This window comes from Toxorhynchites rutilus, chromosome 1 (assembly GCF_029784135.1).
Source record: "Toxorhynchites rutilus septentrionalis strain SRP chromosome 1, ASM2978413v1, whole genome shotgun sequence".
Lineage (NCBI taxonomy): Eukaryota > Metazoa > Arthropoda > Insecta > Diptera > Culicidae > Toxorhynchites > Toxorhynchites rutilus.
The window spans coordinates 128486543-128506483 of record NC_073744.1 but is presented as its reverse complement, the minus strand read 5'-3'; the positions used below and the strand labels follow the sequence as shown (position 1 = coordinate 128506483).

The following is a 19941-nucleotide window of genomic DNA, read 5'->3' as shown; positions in this document are numbered from 1 at the left end:
TCAGCATGATCATTTCTTTGCAGATGAACGTCCTCATTCATGTCCACATTGTCCGAAAGCATTCAAGCATAAACAGGCGCTCCAACAACACATTCGGATACACACCAAGTAGAAGCGAGGCTTCTAACCAGTCCTATCACCTTATCATGCTAGACCAGTTCGATGAAGATACAGATGGCTCAGATCAATAATCCTTGTTGACCGTCGAATAAGGGATACTGAAGGTTTTCTTTGTCACTGCGTGCTGTTGCCAAATAATCATTAAGCTAGACCACAAAACTTTACGAAAATTGCAAAAAATCATTAAAAAATAAAAAAATTAACAAAAATGTGTAGAATCTGCGCAAGTCTTTCATCAATGGTACCAAATCAGAAAAGTTTAATTAAATAGTTTTAACAATAATCAATGACCCTTATTGCTGTTTACGCCCTATCTGACATTCGTTCGAACGGCACGATTCGAACATTTTCGAAAAATACATCCTTGTTTTCGTTAGAATCCGTTCGAACGTAATTAAGTTGACGTAATCAGATGCACTCCTAATGCTTCCTAAGATTAGATCAGACAGTCGCTCATTGGCTGATTTCGATAAATTTTGTAAACAAAGTCGTTTTTTCAGTGTTGCCAATAAAAATAAATAGCATTGAATTTGTATTGAATTTAGAAGTAGTGAATTCAATTAATATTACAATATTTAGTTTGAAGGAAATGCTAAGGAATTATATACATGTTAATGTATAGGTCGCTAACGCGATTTAATATTTCGGAATATAATTTCCATTGCTAAGAAGAAATGGAAAGTCTCATCATTCACTATGCAGATGGGAGAGTTGTTAGTTCTAGCTCGTCAATATGAAAAAAGAGATGGTTGATACAATCTAGGTTGTGTTTTACTGACTATCAATCTCTTGTTACACTGCTGGTATGATCCTTCCCGCTGGCTTATTTTGATGATGTAACCTGCTATATAGAACAACGAATTTTGTTCTGTTCTGTCGAGGAAAATTTTCGCTTCATCGACGGTGTAATCATAGTCGAATTCAATATTCACGTCATTCACATTCTCACTAAAAAAAGATGAAGCTGAAATTCGATATGATGTCGATGCTGCTTCACTGTCCATTAATTTCTGGGCTGAACATTCTTCTCGCCGCTTTGACAGCAAGTTCATCAATCCAACAAGATGTTCTTGTATATCGACTGTATACGAAGCATTCGGTACTACGGTCATGTATTGCGAAAGAGTCACAATTTTCAAGTTGTTCCTGATTTGGAATGGAGTAGAGTGCTGTTGTTTGGCATGAATCAACGAGAAAAGACTCTCCAGACAATCTTAAAAAAATCCGAAATTTTATAATATTTGGCAACTCTGGCATCTTAATGTCATGGCTTCGTTTTTGGACAACGAAGAAGAATAAGAAGCAAATTGTTTGATTTTATCCAAGAGATCAAATCGACTCTCGGTGCCGGCTGGTAATGGAAATATTTTTCCCGCGTTTTACAGTCAAATCGCTTTCCTTTTTTTTTGACGTAGAACTACATCTTTCATTAAGGGTGCCAAATCAAAAAACAGGTCACGTTTTTATGAAATAAAGTTAACGTTAATAACTATTTTTGCCGCAAACGGATTTTGGGGATTTACATACTAAAGGAATCGAAAATTCCGTAAGATTTGTTTAATGTGCTAAACATTAGAATCCCTTGGTTTGTAAATGGTTAAAATTCATGAAAACTTTAAGCGTTTCTATATTCCCATACATTTGTTCTATCCATTTGTGTGCTTTCCCGAACAGAGCTGTCAATAACGAGCAACTTATCGACGACCAACGGAGGGGAAATCGTAGGATTCAAAGTCTCCGTGAGCAAAGGAAAAGTAGAAGAATGAAGGGGAATACTTGCCTAGAGTATAAACAGTGGATCTCGCTCAGACAAACTTTCATTCGGCATCGGACTGTTGGGCAATCCAGTTCACTTTGCATTCGCTGCGCTTCGATCTAAGATTGTACCCCACCAGTGGTAATCCAACTTGGATATCGTCGTTTGGTTTTTCTGTTTCTGTTTTTCGCGTTATTCGTATCGTGTGTTTTTTTCCGCGTCATAAATTGGACGCTTCGCGTAGTGGGTGATGAGTAAGAAGAAGAGGAATGCAGGCTCGAGTCCTGCAAAAAACGAACGCATTGCCAGGGGCAATAAAATTTCGACGCAGGCGTCATCTTGTGATGCACGCGATGTTGGTGCAGTGAAAAGCGCTCGCACTGAACCGTGGGACACCGCATCGAATAACAGCGGAGTATGCGATTTCGGCGCGTCGGTCGAAAATGTAAACGCCGTTACCCAGGCAGCAACCAAAATCAAGCTCCCCCCGCTGGTGGTGAAGGCGGTCGCTCTTGACAAACTCATCAGCGAATTCGCATTGATGGGTGTTACAGCAGAATACAAGCTGTGTGGCATAATTCAGTCTTTTTTCAAGCAGTTAACATTGTTTGTTTTCCGTCATCATAAGGGCTTCGTAGGTGCCTTTGAGAATGCATCAATGCATTAAACTGACGTTATGGCGAAGCAAATGTTAAGGTTGTGCGCCAAAAAATTATTTGGGGAATACCAAGCATCTTGAATGTCTTACTGGAATGTTATAAGTTATTTGGGTTCGCGTGCCAGTCGCAAAACAGCCTTCAACTAGGATTGCATTTGCGCTAATATTGACCATACTAAAGCATTGCTACTGCTACTACTCCAAAAGGTTGTTATTAACAAAAAGAGTTTATTTCACTTGTTTAGTCACCAAGAAAGTGAATGACGTTCTGGAATTTTGTATGGGATTAGGTTTCGCTTGCCAGTAGCAAAACTTCCTCCACTAAGGGTGACAGCTGCGCTTCTCTCGAGCATGAGAAAGTAATGCAACTTTTTTCGATGCCCGTAATATCAACAGAAGCGTTTCTTTTAGAATAGCGTAAAATGATGAGAAGTATTTATATTCCAAGCAGTTTCAAGCCACCAATGTATGGCTCTGTATGCATGCTATGGCGAACGCTTGTTTGGCGCTTGGCTTACGTTGTACGAACGATGCCTAGAGATGCGATTCCTTTAAGGCAATACTAAATAACATGTAGCATGATATTTGATACTTGCAAGTTTTGTCATTGTTGTTGTTTCCATGCGGTGCCAAAGATATATTGATGTAATTATGAGATGTGGAATAATGGTTCTGGTGCAACATGTACAGGGTTTTCCAACTTTAAATTCCGAAAGTAAATTGAAATAAACTTAGGATTCGAATTTCGATGAAACTTTTATTTCAAATTAAAGTTTGGTTTATGCCATTATGTGTGAAATACAACATCGTTCAAATGTCCACCTAGGGCTTCCTCGCACACCTTGATCCGGAACAGGTAATTTTCGATGACTTTTCGGCACATATGGGGCGGTATCTCGGTCATAACGGTCATAATGATCCGTCCAGGCCAATTGGCATCACCAAAACGCGAAATTATGCGTCCCTCAAATTTCGTTCGTAATATGGCCATGTTCGGTCGTGTTGTGTGGCACGTGGCGCCGTCCTGCTGAAACCACATGTCATCCGTATCCATATCTTCAATTTGTGGCAAAAAAAAAATCGGTTAACATGCGGCCATAACGCTCACCATTCACAGTTACTGTCTCGCCGTCCTCATTTTCAAAGAAATACGGCTCGATGACTCCACCAGACCATAATGCGCACCAAACAGTGACTTTTGGTGGATGCAATGGCCTCTCAACAATCACGTGTGGATTTTCTGAGCCCCATATACGGAAATTTTGGGTGTTCACATAGCCACCGAGCTCCAAATGTGCCTCATCGCTGAAGAAAATTTGATACGAAAATTCCGTCCGTAATGCTCGAAAAACATTTGCCGGTTTTTCATCATTTTTATAGTATAATTTAACAAAAATAACACGTTGTGCGATGCTAAAACGATCCATATTGTAAAATGGCAACCATTCAACTAACGATATGACGCTTTGGTTGACAGCTATGTCAAACGGTTGTCAGCGCAGGGCTGCATACTTTCGGATACTTTAGTAATACATATTTTTACAGTGCAAGTGATACAGTGATTTCATATTTGATACTCAAATCCCTTTCCACAGTCCTCCGTACATTTATAACGTTTCCCCTCGCACACCTATTGACGACATGGTCACACCTTCAGTATATATATATATATATATATATATATAAACCTTGGTCCAGACTACCTTGTCATATACGTACCCTGGTGCCAATGTACTGGAAAAAAGGTAATGAAGATGGTAGAGTTTCGACAAGCATGCGCTGCCATAACTATTTCTCAACTAGTGACGTCAGTCGCATCCACCGCATCCATGTGAAAATGCTATTTTCAGGAAGTAATTTATCAATTAAAAACGTTAATTTCTTTAGTGTTTCCGCTAATGTGATGGCGTGCAGTGAACATTTGTGAACTCACGTCGGAAAAAAACGGATAATAGTGATATTTCCATGTGCCATTTTCACTCCCCCACGTTCATAGAAACAAACGAATTTTCATCATTTTAACGTTATGAATTGGATGTTTCGAAGGCTCTCAGTGTCGGTGTGTATGATGTGAGAGAATAATTGCCAATTATTCAAAAATTCACCGAAAATGTTACTGCTTTCGAGAACTAAGCATACGACAGCTCTCTGGATCTTTTTACCATATAAATAATCGAAATAAGCCACGATACAATTGTCATTTGTTAGAAAACCAACAGTTGAATAATTTCATGAGAATTTTGGCTCAAATTATCATACAACCGTGAGTACTTTCAACATTGTTTTGTATCTTCCATATAAATTTCATATTGAATGCAAGTAATTACGACACGATATTTTGCGTGCCAATACAGATATACTTCGCCTACTGCTCCACCTCTATATGTAGTCCTTGCCCTGGTGCCTAGTTGTGTTTTGTAAACAATCCACTCAACCAGCAACTGCTCAATATTGGTGGTGTTCTTGATCATTGTTTATAATGTTATTATTGAACAGTTTCGAGCTTTAAATTCATTGGAATAAAAGTAAATTGCTGCAGAAGTGAGATGGCGATTGTTAGGAACAATTTGTAAGTTTGTTGTGAAAATGTTTAAAAACCATTTTATCCTAGTACCGTACTGCCTCGAAGGCCGGACGGTTGTTTAACCCGGACACTTTCTCATTATATTCAATATCACCAAAACTGTAACATTTTTTGCATGTTGATTTAAAGTGAATGATAGTGAACATTTGTGTTTCACGAACCCATTTCTATAATTAAAAAACAAATTCAAAAGATGGTTTTAAATGCAGACGGATCAAAAGTTAACGACAAAAATTTCTCATTAAAAATAATGCATTGGAGTGTGTGCAGCCGTGGCAGAGTGGTTAGCGTCTCACATTATCATGCCGGGTGTTTGGGTTCGATTCCCGTTCTGGCCGGAGGATTTTTCGTCAGAGGAATTTCCTTCGACTTGCACTGAGGTCACGCGTATTCTAGAGCTTGCCCCTCGGAATACATTCAAGGCGTGTTATTTGGCTTAAGAAATCTCAACTAAGTATTAATAAATGACGCTAGTTAATGCATACGGTGAAACGGCAAAAGTTCCACAGGGAACGTTAACGCCATTCAAGAAGAAGAAGTGTGTTAGAAGTCATTAAATTTCATAACTTTTGTTCATTATTGATGTTTGGTTTAAGATATTATAATAAAAAATAATGATCATGGTTCGTCCGGTTTTTAGAAATCACTATTTTTGAGAACGATTTTTTCAGGTAGATGTTGTATTTCTGAATGCTTGAGTTTATTTTAATCATATTAATCCACTAATAATTTAGGCTATCTTCATAATATTGCTCTTTTTGGGCATTCAAAAAGTGTTCACATCAACACACTCAGCACAGGGAAATTTTATTTCTGCTACGCGCGAAGGACACAGTAAACAAACTGCAGCGCGTCAAGCGGTTGCCATAGTAATGATGTGGACAAACCGACATCAGTGAATCGGACAAACCATAATCAGTATTGAGGTCATCGAGATGCATTAATTACATGATTTAGCTATATAAATCTGATACAAATAGTGTGCAAGCAGAATGTTTGCAATATTTGTAAGTGTTATGATCCAGAAAAGGTCTGAATACGTACCAAATAATTATCTGGAGGTTGATTAAAAGTGAGCTCAAATGAGGGGCGCATTGATACCAACAGAAGATGGATTTTATAAACCTTCAAAAATGTGAATCCGTAAAAATATCTTATAAAACTTCTGATTGACAATTGTATTTATATGTTTTTTTCTGAAACATTTGAATACCTGATTTGACACAGGTGCTCTGAACTAGAGCTTTAAAAAAAGGTCAAACCAACATAATTTATCTTATATACTTAAAGAAAACAATAATTGAATGAAAAAACTTTAAAAAATATGTTTTTCTTAAGCTTCCTTCAGTTTTAATATCCATTTAATTTAGTCTCAAAGAAATGCGAAGTATGCGCTGAAATTGAACGAAATGTCTGTTCACCTCTCCTAGAATATGTGAACAGTCGTCCAAACTGTTGATTTGTCGAAAATATCAGGTCAAATAAACTAAATTTCACTACAAATCCCTCAAATTCGAAACACTCAATACTATGGCCGAATGGCTATCGAGAGAGCAATTTTTGTTTTTATTTATAATTTGACATGTGACCGCTCTACTGTACAGGGTGACTCAAAAGTCATGAACTTATTCAAACATATGTGACTATCAATACGGTGTCGACAGTCAATAGTTATACCACCAAACAAGCAGGTGGCCACTTTACCCCACGTGACCACTTTGCCCCCACTACCCCCATATTGTAATCGTTGAATATTCGTTCAAGTTTTTTTAAATAACACTGATCACATTCTATTTTAACAGAGACCAATGCAGCTTTTGCTCTGGTATATGCAACGAAAAATTTCATCACGTACTGGTCCCCACTAACCTTCCAACGCAGAAGCTTGAAATTATTCTGCAGAAGTTACGCGGTTTCACTACCCAGTTGAGCAGCTATCCCACGTGCAACAAATGCCACCAAGAATTCATAAGCCTGCATAACATTCCCGAGAGGTGCTTCCAAACATTGTCCAATGTCAAACCGTCTGACATTAAGATGGAACCAGAGTTAATGATTGATGACCACGAGCTGTCCGATAGTAATTTAGTTTTTGAAACAGACCCAAAAGTGGATTTTGAGTCAATTGAACAGGAAGCCGAACTGCAAATCAATAACAAAACCGACGAGGAATTCTTCATCAACAAACTTGACGAAAAAGACAATACAATCATCCCGGTTGCTTCAGTTCGTCATAAAGATAAGAAAGAACGCATTCGGTTACAAACGGGTGAGAATGTGATGTGATTTTTGTAAACATTGACTGATAATATATTTCAGGAGAGAAACCGTTTCAATGTGAAAAGTGTGACAAAACTTTTTGCAGAAAATTTCATCTAAAAGAGCACATTCGAGTTCATACGGGTTGGTAAAAAACAAGGTTGGCAAGGCAAGGTTGACGTAGGACTTCCGTTGATTTAGTGATCATTTGTTTGAAGTTGAGTCTGAATCCATTCTGAATGAATGAATAAATGCATATTTGAGGGAATTCGAAAACGAGAACGTTACGTTAGAGGCACAAGGTTTTATGCATCCAATATTGGATACGAAAATATTCTTCTGATGGGGAAGAATAATCTTCAGAAGCTTTCCTGTTAATTGCACTTGATTGAAAAATCACAAAATGAAATGCATTTGATCGCAGTATTATTTGAATAGAAAACATTAAAACAAACTGTTTCGCTTGAATGTAATTTTCAATTCCAAGGGTTACTGGCAGATTATTTTTCAGCATTCGATTCTCGATGCCCGCCTTTGGTTAATGCTAACTCGATAATCACCAAACAAAACGAGTTGCGCGTGTATGTGTGTGTGACGGATGTCTCAAGCGGAACCGTTTTTCGATGCTGATATTCTCTTGATCGCCTTTTCAGTGGCATCACTCTCCTCCTGATGGTCTGATGATTCCAGTCTGGCCTAAGGTGCACAAACAGGCTCTTGGTGACACTATTCATCAGTGCTTCCATGATGAACAAAGTTAGCTTCACCACAACAGCGACAACTTGCTCGTTGTTCAATTATAACTGAGTGAAATTCCGAGCGGCGCTCGCTTATATACCGATTGATGTATTGCCTGTTTTGAAATCAATTTTAAGGCTATTGGCTATTGAAATTTGAATCAAAAAGTAACAAGTATATAACGCGTAGACATTTTATCTTTCGACTGATGTTTTTATCATACGATTTCGTTCAGTTGTTTAGCAGCTATTAACGCTCAAAATCTCGTTCTCCGGCGTAACGCTTTCGTTTTCGAAACTTTGAATTTACACCCAGTATAGAAATGAAAGAGTAGTCCTACGTCAAAATATTTTGTTATAATGAATCATTCACCAGCATTATTTCTTCGCAGGTGAACGTCCCCATTCTTGTCCACATTGTCCGAAAGCGTTTAACCGTTCTTCAGCGCTTCAACTACACATTCGAATTCATATGGGTTCGTAAAAATTATTTTGTTATAATGAATCATTCTCCAGGGTTATTCATTCGCAGGTGAACGTCCCCATTCTTGTCCACATTGTCGGAAAGCATTCAGACTTTTTTCAGGGCTCCAAGAACACATTCGAATTCATACAGGTTGATAAAGGGTTTAGTATAATGAACCATTCAGTTGAATTTTTCCTTTGTAGATGAACGTCCCTATTCTTGCCCACATTGTCCGAAGACCTTTAGACAATATTCGGCGCTCATAGTGCACCTTCGAACTCATACGGGTTAGTAAAAAATATCTTGTTATAATCAATCATCCATCAGGGTTATTCCTTCGCAGGTGAATGTCCCTACTCTTGTCCACATTGCCCGAAGGCTTTCAAGAAGGCTGCATCGCTTCAAATACACATTCGATTTCATACGGGTTGGTAAATAATTTTTTCTATATTTTTGACCATACAGTAGAGTCTTTCTTTTGCAGGTGAATGTCCTTATCCTTGTCCACATTGTTCGAGAGCGTTTAGGGATTCTTCAGCACTTCAAAAGCACATCCTGAATCATACGGGTTGGTAAAGAATATTTTACTGTAATGTATCATTCACCAGGGTTATTCCTTCGCAGGTGAACGTTCCTACGCTTGTCCAAATTGCCCGAAAGCGTTTAAAAGTTCATCAACGCTCAAAGAACATATTCGAACTCATACGGGTTGGTGAAAAATTTATTATAATGTTACCATTCAGCATAATCAATTCTTTGCAGGTGAACGTCCCTACTCTTGTTCACATTGTCCGAAATCGTTCAAGAAGGCTTCTGGGCTCTATCAGCACATTAAAACTCATACAGGTCGGTGTAGAATGTATTTCTATATATAAGGGGGTATTCTAGTTTAGAGTCACTAACTTCGGGCGTTTTTTCAAGGTTCTGGACAAATGAAACAAATAATATTTTGACGTAGAACTACGTCCCTCATTGAGGGCGCCAAATCAGAAAACAGGTCACGTTTTTATGAAATAAAGTTAACGTTAATAACTATTTTTTCCGCGAACAGATTTTGATGATTTACATATCAAACGAATCGGAAATTCCCTAAGATTTGTTTTTATACTACATATTGCAATTCTCTGGTGTGTAAACAGTTTAGATTGATGAAGCTAGAAGCATTTCCATTTTCCCATACATTTGTCATTTGTGAGCTTCCCTACCCATGTCGTCAATAACGACCAACTTATCGGCGATCAACGAAGGGGAATGAAATGTCTCCGTGGACAAAGAAGAGAAGAAGAAGAACGAAGGGGAATATTTGCCTAAAGCATAAATATTGGATCTCGCTGAGGCAAACTTTGTATAATTGTTCAGGAGTTTTGTGTGTGGTTTGGTTCCGCATGACACTAGCAAAACTATCTTCACCAAGGATGACAGCTAGACGGCGCCAGTGGTTGTGTGGTTAGCGTAACAGCCTCACAATCCGATCGGCTAGGGTTAAATCCCAGCTGGCGTCGTTTGGATTTTCTGAGGTGAAAAATCTCTCGTTACGGATTAGATCAGACAATAGGGGTTCTTTTACGGACCAAATTTCTGTCAGATACGAAAGAAATTTCTGTCAGTCGTTCTGATTTCTGATTGGCTGATTTCGATGAATTTTGTAAACAAAGCCGATTTTTTCAGTGTTGCCAATAAAAATAAATAGCGTTAGATTTGTATTGAATTTAGAAATGGTGAATTTAATGAATATTACGATATTTAGTTTAAAGGAAATGTGAAGTAATTATATGCAAGTTTATGTATGTGTTTTTTCACAAGTGAACGGCAAAACACTCATTTGTCAATTTAGCTTCGTTAGGTCCCTAATGCGATTTCACATTTCGGAATATAATTTCCATTGCTAAAAAGAAATGGAAAGTCTCATCATTCACTATGCAGATGGCAGAGTTGTTAGCTCTAGCTGAAATGAAAAAAGAGATGGTTGATACAATCCAGGTTGTGTTTTGCTGACTACCAATTGTTACACTGCTGACATGTTCTTACCCGCAGACTTATTTTGATGATGTAAAGAATTTCGTTCTGTTCTGTCGAGGAAAGTTTTCGCTTCGTCGGCGGTGTACTCATAGTTGAATTCAATATTCATGTCATCCACATTATCACTAAAATTAAATGAAGCTGAAATTCGATATGATGTCGATGCTGCTTCACTGTCTATCATTTTCTGGGCTGAACTTCTCGCCGCTTTGATAGCAAGTCCATCAATCCAACAAGATGTTCTTGTGTATCGGCTGTATGCGAAACATTCGGTACTATGGTCATGTATTGCGAAAGAGTCACGATTTTCAAGTTGTTTTTGAATTACAATGGAGTTGAGCGCCGTTGTTTTGCACGAATCAACGAGAAAAGATTCTCCGGACATTCAGAAATTTTATAATATTTGGCAACTCTGGCATCTTTATGTCATGGCTTCGTTTTTGTACGACGAAGAAGAATAAGAAGCCAGTTGTCTCGTCTTATAGCGAATTCGTTTTTAAAACTGAGTCAGTGCCAAACTGACTCTGTAATAAAATAACGTTTTCAGTTTCACGAATGCGTTGGTTTGTTGGTGTACGTTATATAGTCTGATTTGTTTATATTTACGACGGCAAATGTACAGTGTCGACGTCTGGTGGTGATATTAGTGCTTGGGAGGTAAATTGTTCTCCATCAGATCAGAAGGGCCAAGTGCAGTGTAAACATATAAAAGTTTGAATGAAAATTTGTACTTCATATTGTTCGATTACCTAACACATGTAGTTCTGACACTCACTTAACCATTTGTCGATGCATTTCCTGTTTGTTCCACAAATAATTACTATTATAATATAAAATCATCATTAGACACAGTTTTCGTTCAATATGTTTCTGCGATATCGGAAACATCCTCTTATTTAATCACATAAAATAAATATTCGATACGTTAAAGTAAATTTTCATTCATAATTTTGATTTTGAAATTTATTCCACCTGAATATCCATCATTATTTTCACCTCCCAATGAAAGCACACGTAGCTTAATGCCGTCTACTCGAATATACTCTTCAAAATCAGAATCCGAATTGGATTACGCTTCCAATAATACAAAAGCAAAAGCAGCAGGTTTTCCATTTTCATAGTCTTTATTTTTAGATTTTCCAAAATAATATTCGGAACTTGACAGTTCAGTATAGTTGTATTGGTGAACCCGAGTGCCAACCCGTGAAACATCTCAGTGCGAAACTAACAGTTTTCGGGGCGAACTAGTGCGACACTGAGTGCGAAACTGAGTGAATAAAAAAACGTTTTGACAGCAGTTAGTGCGGCACTGGGGTTGAAACTGAACAAAAACGAATTCGCTATTAGGTTACGTCTTCCTTCGGAAAAGGTGGAATCACCTCCCTGATGTCGGTGATTGGCCCTGAAGTGGCGGAAAGAGGCCGACAAAAAATAATCGAAGATAAAAAACGAATGACAGCTAAGCTAATCGAGACTGGAAATATGAAAATACAAGCAATACAACAGGAGTTAAACAGAAAAAATCGAAGGGTTGTATCCGAGACACGACCGCTTAGGACGTAGAACCACATAATCTTTCTTTTTTAAATTTGTTGGTTTATCATTTCGGATATTATTTGCGAATAGGTCGAAATTTCGTAAATAGCTCTTTAGTAGAAAGTTCTAGCTCTTTAGTAGAAAAGTTCAATGGCTTGCGTGGTTTTGCAAAATCATTTCGAGAAGCAACGGTTCTTTCTTGCCTTTCCGAGAACAATACACTAATTGGTCATGTGTCGCAATTTGTTTCTTTATATCAATGCACGCTTTGCACTGAGTATTTAACGAGAGGCATCTTCCGTGCTTCGCCATTCAACAAGCATCAAAGACGCTTCTAACAGATGCACACAATTGTAGCGATAAAAATGAAACATCGCCAGAATGACCTGTTACGACGAGACCTCTCAAAGCAGCAACGACGTAACGTTAGCTGTCAACGAAGTGACGTAGCTATGGAGAAGCGTCATATAACGCTGGAACGACCAGGATAAGATAAAAAGGTGGCAAATAAATGGATCATTGTGTAGATCAATAGGCATTGTTGAGTCGTGGCTTGTGATCAAATTTATTAAAAAATCTTAATTCTAACTAAATCTATACTCTGCTGTGCATGACTAGATATTATACTTACAACCTAGCTATCGTGTGTACGGATTAATAAAAAAAAAGAGAATATTGAGATAAAAGTATAAAAATATTGAATTTCTGAATTACATTGTAATTAGCACTATAAGCCGTGGAATTTCCACCATACCACTTCCAGAAGCATTTATACACCAAATTTGTAAGATAAAACCTAAGGCGTAAACTATATTTGAATTAATTAAATAAACAAATTATTGCAGCTTTAAGCTCATACACCAAAAACGTGGTGCTCAATTAGAGGAGCTAGGAGCTTGTTGCATCAGAACAGAGGCGATGCGCACCAGAGCAAATACGAATGGCAACTAAAGTTATTGAAGTTGTGCTATCCACATGTGCAGCTAGCGTTCACAGCTCCAGGGGAAACATAAAAAAACGAGCAGTATAAGCGAATTGTTGTTTCGGACACGGAAAGATTCTGAGAATTTTCCTCAGAGGAAATGCAATACTTATACGCTACTATGAAAGGGTGGACTTTACTTCGCAAATATTATCTTTTCGCTATCCCCCTTCGTTGTTTCTATTCTAGCGGCTGCATAAGTTGCCCGTTATTGACAGCTCTGTTCGGGAAAGCACAAAAATGTATGGGGAAATGAGAATGTCTCCAATGTTCATCAATTTATGGGATTGTAATGTATAGCATATAAAACAAATCTTAGAAAATCCGATTCGATTGGTATGCAAATCGTTAAACTCTTCGCCGAAAATTTGATTGTACGAATAGAAACAAACAATGTTGTTCGATAGAAGCTAACGAATTCGAACGAAGCGAGGGGGAAGCAATGTAACCACATCAATACAACTCAATGTGGTTGTTTACTTTCACTATTGCATACAATTCGTATGACCACTTTTCTGCATCCAGTGTCACCGCCGCCTAACGCTCTTTAATTCGTTACATTGTTCACTTCTTTTACTATTTCCACAAAACATAGGTGGGGATATTTTCTCTTAGTTTGTGTATTCGGAATCAAAATCCACCCATTAACGAGTTCGGGTTGAGCGTCTGTGCTGTGCAGACGTGCGTGTTGGCTTCTTTTCGATTGTCCTCATTTTTTGTCCTTTTAATTGTTATAAGTGTACAAGTTTCTGTGAAAAGTGTGCGTTTCTTCTAAGCGAGCTCGATTATGGCGGAAGCAGCTACAGTTCTCTACATAGGTTTTAAAAATATCGAATTTTCATCCGACGAAGAAGGGCAAATTGTTTAGTACAGTCCGTTTATTTGGTCGCGCTGGCGCTCGTTGCTGTTCGTTTTCGTGTCGGATCATTTCTTTTCTTCGTTATGGGTGTGTGTGTGTTGCCGAATAAGGCCTGTGTTTCCGAAGCTAATCGCAGAAAGGAACGGAATCGTGTTTGAAAGAAAATAAGACAGTGATGGTGAATTATGTTTGTATAATTCCATACATTTGGTTTTATTTGTGCTTAGGTTTTGTCTATCCGTTCCAGCCACCCATATGTATGAATGCCTTTTTGATGAGTATGAAGTGGTGGGTGGTGATATGGGTGGAACGGGAGACGGCTCTGCTGAATATGTTGCTAACGACGGCTGTGTGGTTGGTGTTTTTTCTTTCTTCATTGGTTTGCGGCGAATGTGTACTTGTACGTGTCGCAAGGATGGTATCACCATGGAGTGAACAGGCGTAATGAGCTAAGTTTCCTGTTATTCATATATTCTTATACATTTCTTCAAGTAGATCTTTAATTCTTTAGTTCTTCAGGATGTGGGTGAAAAATATGTGTTTCGTTGCGCACTCAATCGTCGCGCACTCAATCGTCGCGCGCACTTTATTATGGGGGTTTTCCCTCTCTTGCTCTTACACATATACTTGTAGTTTTATTCCAGGGAACCCAGAGTAGGAGCTTTGTGTGTGTTATATATTTAGTTTTTTCTCTGTATGTGCGCATGTGTCTGATGTTTTGCGGCATACAGTGATGTCAGGTGATTTTCATTTGGCATAGATCCAGTATTGCTATATGAGTAGCAAAATTGTAGAAATTTGCAATGTTTTTGCAATTCAGTGGAGAAGCAGTAGGTGTCTCAGATTTATTTATGTTAATGTATAATTAAAAAAAGCATTGTAATAAAACCCTACGTGTAGAAGAGTTAGGGTTCCATGTTGTAGTTCTTTCATGTTTTTTTTTTTCGTTTTGTATAAGAGTGATTATGTATCTATATAATTTTAACTCTGTGTCCACCGCCGTCGATTTGAGTATAATATTGTAGGTATCCTGAGCAAATAACCTTCATTGTCGCGATCGGAAAGTTACGATAAGCAATACGCGTAATGAATGACTGAATATATCGCCAGCTGGAGTTTTTTTTGTAGGGAATTACCTTCGGTTGCCTTCTTAAGTTAGATTAAAAAATACGTGTGATTTTAGAGACCTTCTCAGGTTTCCCAAATATAACGCGGAGAATTATTTTGATGGAGAGTACGTGTGATAAATAAACGAATATATATTTTATCTCGGTTGCCCTCTCAGATTTCCGTCGCGTTTCGATAAAAAGATGTGTTAAATAGTAAAATGTATAGCCGGTCGAATTGATTTAACAGGTCTACCTTTTTAAGTTACCTAAAAGTAATTTATGTCGCGCGTTGTAATACAAGTGAATTTCACTTCGTTGAGTGATCGATAGTCACGATAGTCGCTCACATAATCACATCACTTAGCACAGTGAATCCTGATTTTTACCTCTCCCACTAACAACTATCCCTTCCATGATATTCGCTAGGGAACCACGCTATAGAAGCGACCCTTCTGGCCTTCGGGCGGCGATTATCATACTAACGCTCCTTCCCTTTCCCTGGTGACTGTAAGGACGTGGCCGGCGTCGTTATTGACCATTTAAAGCTCGAATCACCGAAAATTGCACAACGAGAATTATTTGCTAGTCCCAAGCGTCATTCTGTGTGTTCTTTGTGCAATTTGGTTGGTTCAGGTCAATCACGGAGAGCAACTACGAAGTGTGCAGTCTACCCAAGCTCAAGCTCGGAATCAAAATCCACCCATTAACGTTCAAAATCTTTCACTTTTTCCACCAAAATTCTTTCACGTCAAATTTGGATTGAATCGATTCAGTAGAACTTCAGATATCGTGTACGCCAGTTTGAATAAAACTAATTCCAAGAAAAACGCGTTTGAAGTTATGTGTCAAAGCAGTTCCAGATTTGATACTGCATCACTGAAATGGCTATAAATCGTTAAATGATGGAATTTTAGAAACTTCCTTTGTAGACTATTTTCTTGAATATCTAAACTACAGAAATATGAAAAAAAATGTTTTTTCACTGATTTCTAGACTAGAATACTGCCTTAACCATTCAACAGAATCTTTCCTTCGCGCTCAAAGAACATATTCGAACTCATACGGGTTGGAAATAAATATTTTACTGTGATGAATCATTCAGCAGGATAATTTATTTGCAGGTCAACGTCCCCATTCATGTCCACATTGTCCGAAAGCATTCAAGCATAAACAGACGCTCCAACGACACATTCGGTTACATACCAAGTAGAAGCGAGACTTCTAACCACTCCTATCACCTTATGCTAGACCAGTTCGATGAAGATACAGGTGGCTCGGATCAATTATCCCTGTTGACCGTCAATAAAGGGATAACTGAATGCTGAAGGTTTTCTTTGTCACTGAATGCTATTGAACAATAAATAATTATTAGTCTAGACGACGAAACTTTACAAAAATTGCAAAAATTTACTAAAAATATAAAAAATAAAAAAATACGAAAATACGTAGAATCTGCTCAGGTCTTTCATTAACAGTTCCCACTCAAAAAATTTTTTTTTAAATAGTTTTAACAATAATCAATCACCCTTATTCCCGTTTACGGCACGATTCGAACATTTTCGAAAAATACATGCTCCTTTTCGTTCGAATCCGTTCGAAGGAACCTTTTTTCGAACGTAATTAAGTTGACGTAATCAGATGCACTTCAAACTTTCTAAACTGTTCAAAACATAGAGCAGTGCGGAAATCTGAGATATTTTGGGTAATCGAATTGTTAAACGGATGTCAACAATAATATATCTCGCACTTATTCCGAGCTCAGTTGCTTTTTGTCGATTTGTTTGTTTGATTGTTTTCGTACTTACAGCTATAAGTTGTATTTACCTTCGGAAAATGAATACCGTATTACTGGGTTATACCGCAGTGGCTAGCAGAAGTAATTTCAGGTAGAAAAGCAACATTATAAAATAATCAGAAACATAATAAGTTAAATTAAACATTAAAAAAAACTGGGAAAACATCATTTTTATTTTCAGACTAGCCGACCCGGCAAACTTCGTCCCGCCCAAAATTTGTGTTTTGTTATCAATACCTTTAACCATCCACGTTTTTTAATATGAGCAAGTTCTTGGGTCCAATCGCAGAACTGTTCATTGATTGTTCTTCTAATCGACTCCGTTCAATTTAACTTTTACTATAAAACTCCTAGTATTTCTAATAAAACTCTTCATTATAATATCAGATTATTTCCAGGCACAATTCTCGTTCAAGATTTTTCAATCAATTGCAAATAACATGTTTCTCCGTTACCTGGAACAAATGTTTTATACAGAAAATATGATAGAATGAAGACAGCCCTAAATGGTCAAATTCCTTCCTCGAGTTTTGCTCTTATCAACACATCCGGCTATCCTTTTTTTTCGTATATATAGAAGAAGATATAGGAGCGCGTTTCATCACATTAAAATCCATTTCCAGTTTCGAACAAAGATCAATTTCGCTAACGCAAACATCAAATGGACTAACAGCCCTTGTCACTATGTAATTGTAGAACATATGGGAATTTAATTTTCCGAATTTTCCCTTTTTCCTTCAAAGTTTTCCAAAAATTTTCAATTGTTATGTTTGGTTGGAATATTTTTGGTTGAAACATCGTAATATTTTTATGGGACCCCTTCTCCATTCCAGAGGAGGGAGGGGTGTCATACAATCATAGAACCATTTATTGCACCCTAAAACCTCCACATGCCAAATTTGGTTTCATTTGCTTGATTAATTCTAGAGTAATGCAGAAATTTGTGTTTCATTTCATATATAGCACTCGCTGTCCTCCGCCAATATGATGTCTTTGGGGACCAACCTGGCTATGACGCAGACCGCTTCTGTTGATATGTTGATAAGTGAAGAACGTTTTACAACGATGAACCATTCAACGGAGTCTTCCCTTTGCAGAAGATCGTCCATATTCTTGTTCACATTGTCCGAGAAAGTTTAAGCGTTCTTCGCGGCTCCAAGATCACATGCGAACTCATAGTGATTGGTGATGAATGTTGTACAACGATGAACCAATCAACAGATTATTTCCTTCGCAAATGATCGTCTCTATCCTTGTCTACATTGTCCGAGAGCGTTCAAACATAGTAGTTCGCTCCAGAAGCACATTCGGTTACACACCAAATAGAAACGAGACTTTTAACCAGTTCTATAAACCTACCATGGGAAACCAGCTGAAAATTTCTGTGTCACTGAAAGCTGCTGACGAATAATCATTGAGCGAGACCACAAGACGAATATTTTTAAGAATTTACAAAAAATAAAAATTACAAAAATATGCATAATCTACGTAGGTTTTCCTTTGGGGCCATATATCAGGTTGATTCAAATGTTCTTACCCTTAATGGCTAATCGCTTCCTAATTGTCTGGTACCATGTTGAATGAAACATGTCACATGTCACCACCTTAGTGTTTTTCACACAGAAAAGATGCCTCATCATACGTGGGTTGTTATATCTGGCAACCACTGTATCGATCACATGATCACACTGAGCAACTGTGTTTTTCATGCGCTATCGCTATCAAACGCAAGCTGATGGTGCTCTGCTTAGACTACATCACTCGATGAGCGCATCGCATGCTCCCTTCATGCCTTCATTGGTATGGAACCACCAACGCACAGATGGGTAAAAACTTTCGCAACGCCCTGATACGTCTCTTCGCAGTAAGATCATGGGTTCAACAATAGCGTAGAGCATGCATTGCCAACTCGCACAGCTATTTTAGCTCACTATAGTCATCCCAGACGAGATGGTTGGCTAGACTTATACCGTAAGCCAGGACACCTTGTCCGATCGGGGAGATTTCATTCCCCGGAATCGGTACCAGTTCCGGGTGTGGGCCGGATTACGATGGGGGTGTAGGTAGGGATACCATCTGGTCGAAGTTGAAAATAAGGGCACCCGTCACAGGTACGATTATGACCAAACTATGTGATTCTTTAGATATAAGTAAATAAAAACACGTGAATTTATTTATTTAACACATTTCTCGGGCGATCCATGCAGCGAAATTACTCCGGAGATGATGGCTTCTGTCTTTTTACTAGCACGGGAGTTTTTTTTTGCGGTTTCAGAGTCTTCAAACATGAAGTGCAACAGTACCTAAGTACAAGCCACGGGTATAAAACACAAGAGCTCCTTCTGCAACCCAAATTTTCTGAGCGGCTGGATTTCTGCATTACACAGTTCAGCATGGATTTGGCAGTGGATGCCAATCGAATATTCTGGCAAGGTTTCGGTGTTTGGATATGTTTTTCCTAATCAGATCTACCTGTAATGTTTCATTGTTGATTTCAAACTTCTGTTTCATCTAATTGGCTAAATCTAAATACCGCTATGAGCCACCGACACTTATGAATCTCATAAGCAGAGTTAGTCTCATAATCCTTAAGCACTTTTGTGAAAAAGGGGTTCTTCTGGCGCAATTCGTCGTTAAAATGACACTTCCGTTTAGACGTTTGAAAAAAAAAATTGAGTCAAAACACAAAAACATCACAGTGGCCAGTGAAACAAAATCTCTGAATGAAAATAGTTGAGAGATCTCGTGGATGATCCAACTGCTACTATTTATATGCTCACAAAACTTTAGTCTTCAATAAAAAAGGTTTTACTCAAAAACATAATACATAATACAAAATAATTCTGATTCTCTTGAAAATTGTGAAAAATAAATTGTAGATTGTGAAAAATAAATCAGGACGCCCCAAATTGATCTCAAAATCAGGACATGTCCTGCTAAATCAGGACTAATGGTAATCCTAGGTGTAGGGTCTGGTGTTCTAGCACTCCTGCTCGAAGAAGAGTATGACAGGAGCTACAGGACAGGGAATGTTCTAAGCAGATAGCAAAAAGAGTTGGTA

The 19941-nt window shown here is 38.0% G+C and overlaps 1 protein-coding gene across 1 annotated transcript in view; it reads left to right on the top strand.

Annotated features, from left to right (window-relative positions):
• The window catches only part of LOC129762330 (zinc finger protein ZFP2-like), a 32657-nt gene extending 16141 nt beyond the window's left edge, over window positions 1–16516 (top strand). The window contains exons 8-15 of the mRNA XM_055760512.1: window positions 8507–8590; window positions 8647–8730; window positions 8784–8867; window positions 8924–9007; window positions 9065–9148; window positions 9205–9288; window positions 9343–9426; window positions 16207–16516. Of these exons, the coding sequence (XP_055616487.1) occupies window positions 8507–8590; window positions 8647–8730; window positions 8784–8867; window positions 8924–9007; window positions 9065–9148; window positions 9205–9288; window positions 9343–9426; window positions 16207–16295 (677 nt within the window). The 3' untranslated portion in view covers window positions 16296–16516. The remainder of the gene's footprint in view (window positions 1–8506; window positions 8591–8646; window positions 8731–8783; window positions 8868–8923; window positions 9008–9064; window positions 9149–9204; window positions 9289–9342; window positions 9427–16206) is intronic.
• The last annotated feature ends 3425 nt before the right edge of the window (window positions 16517–19941 follow it).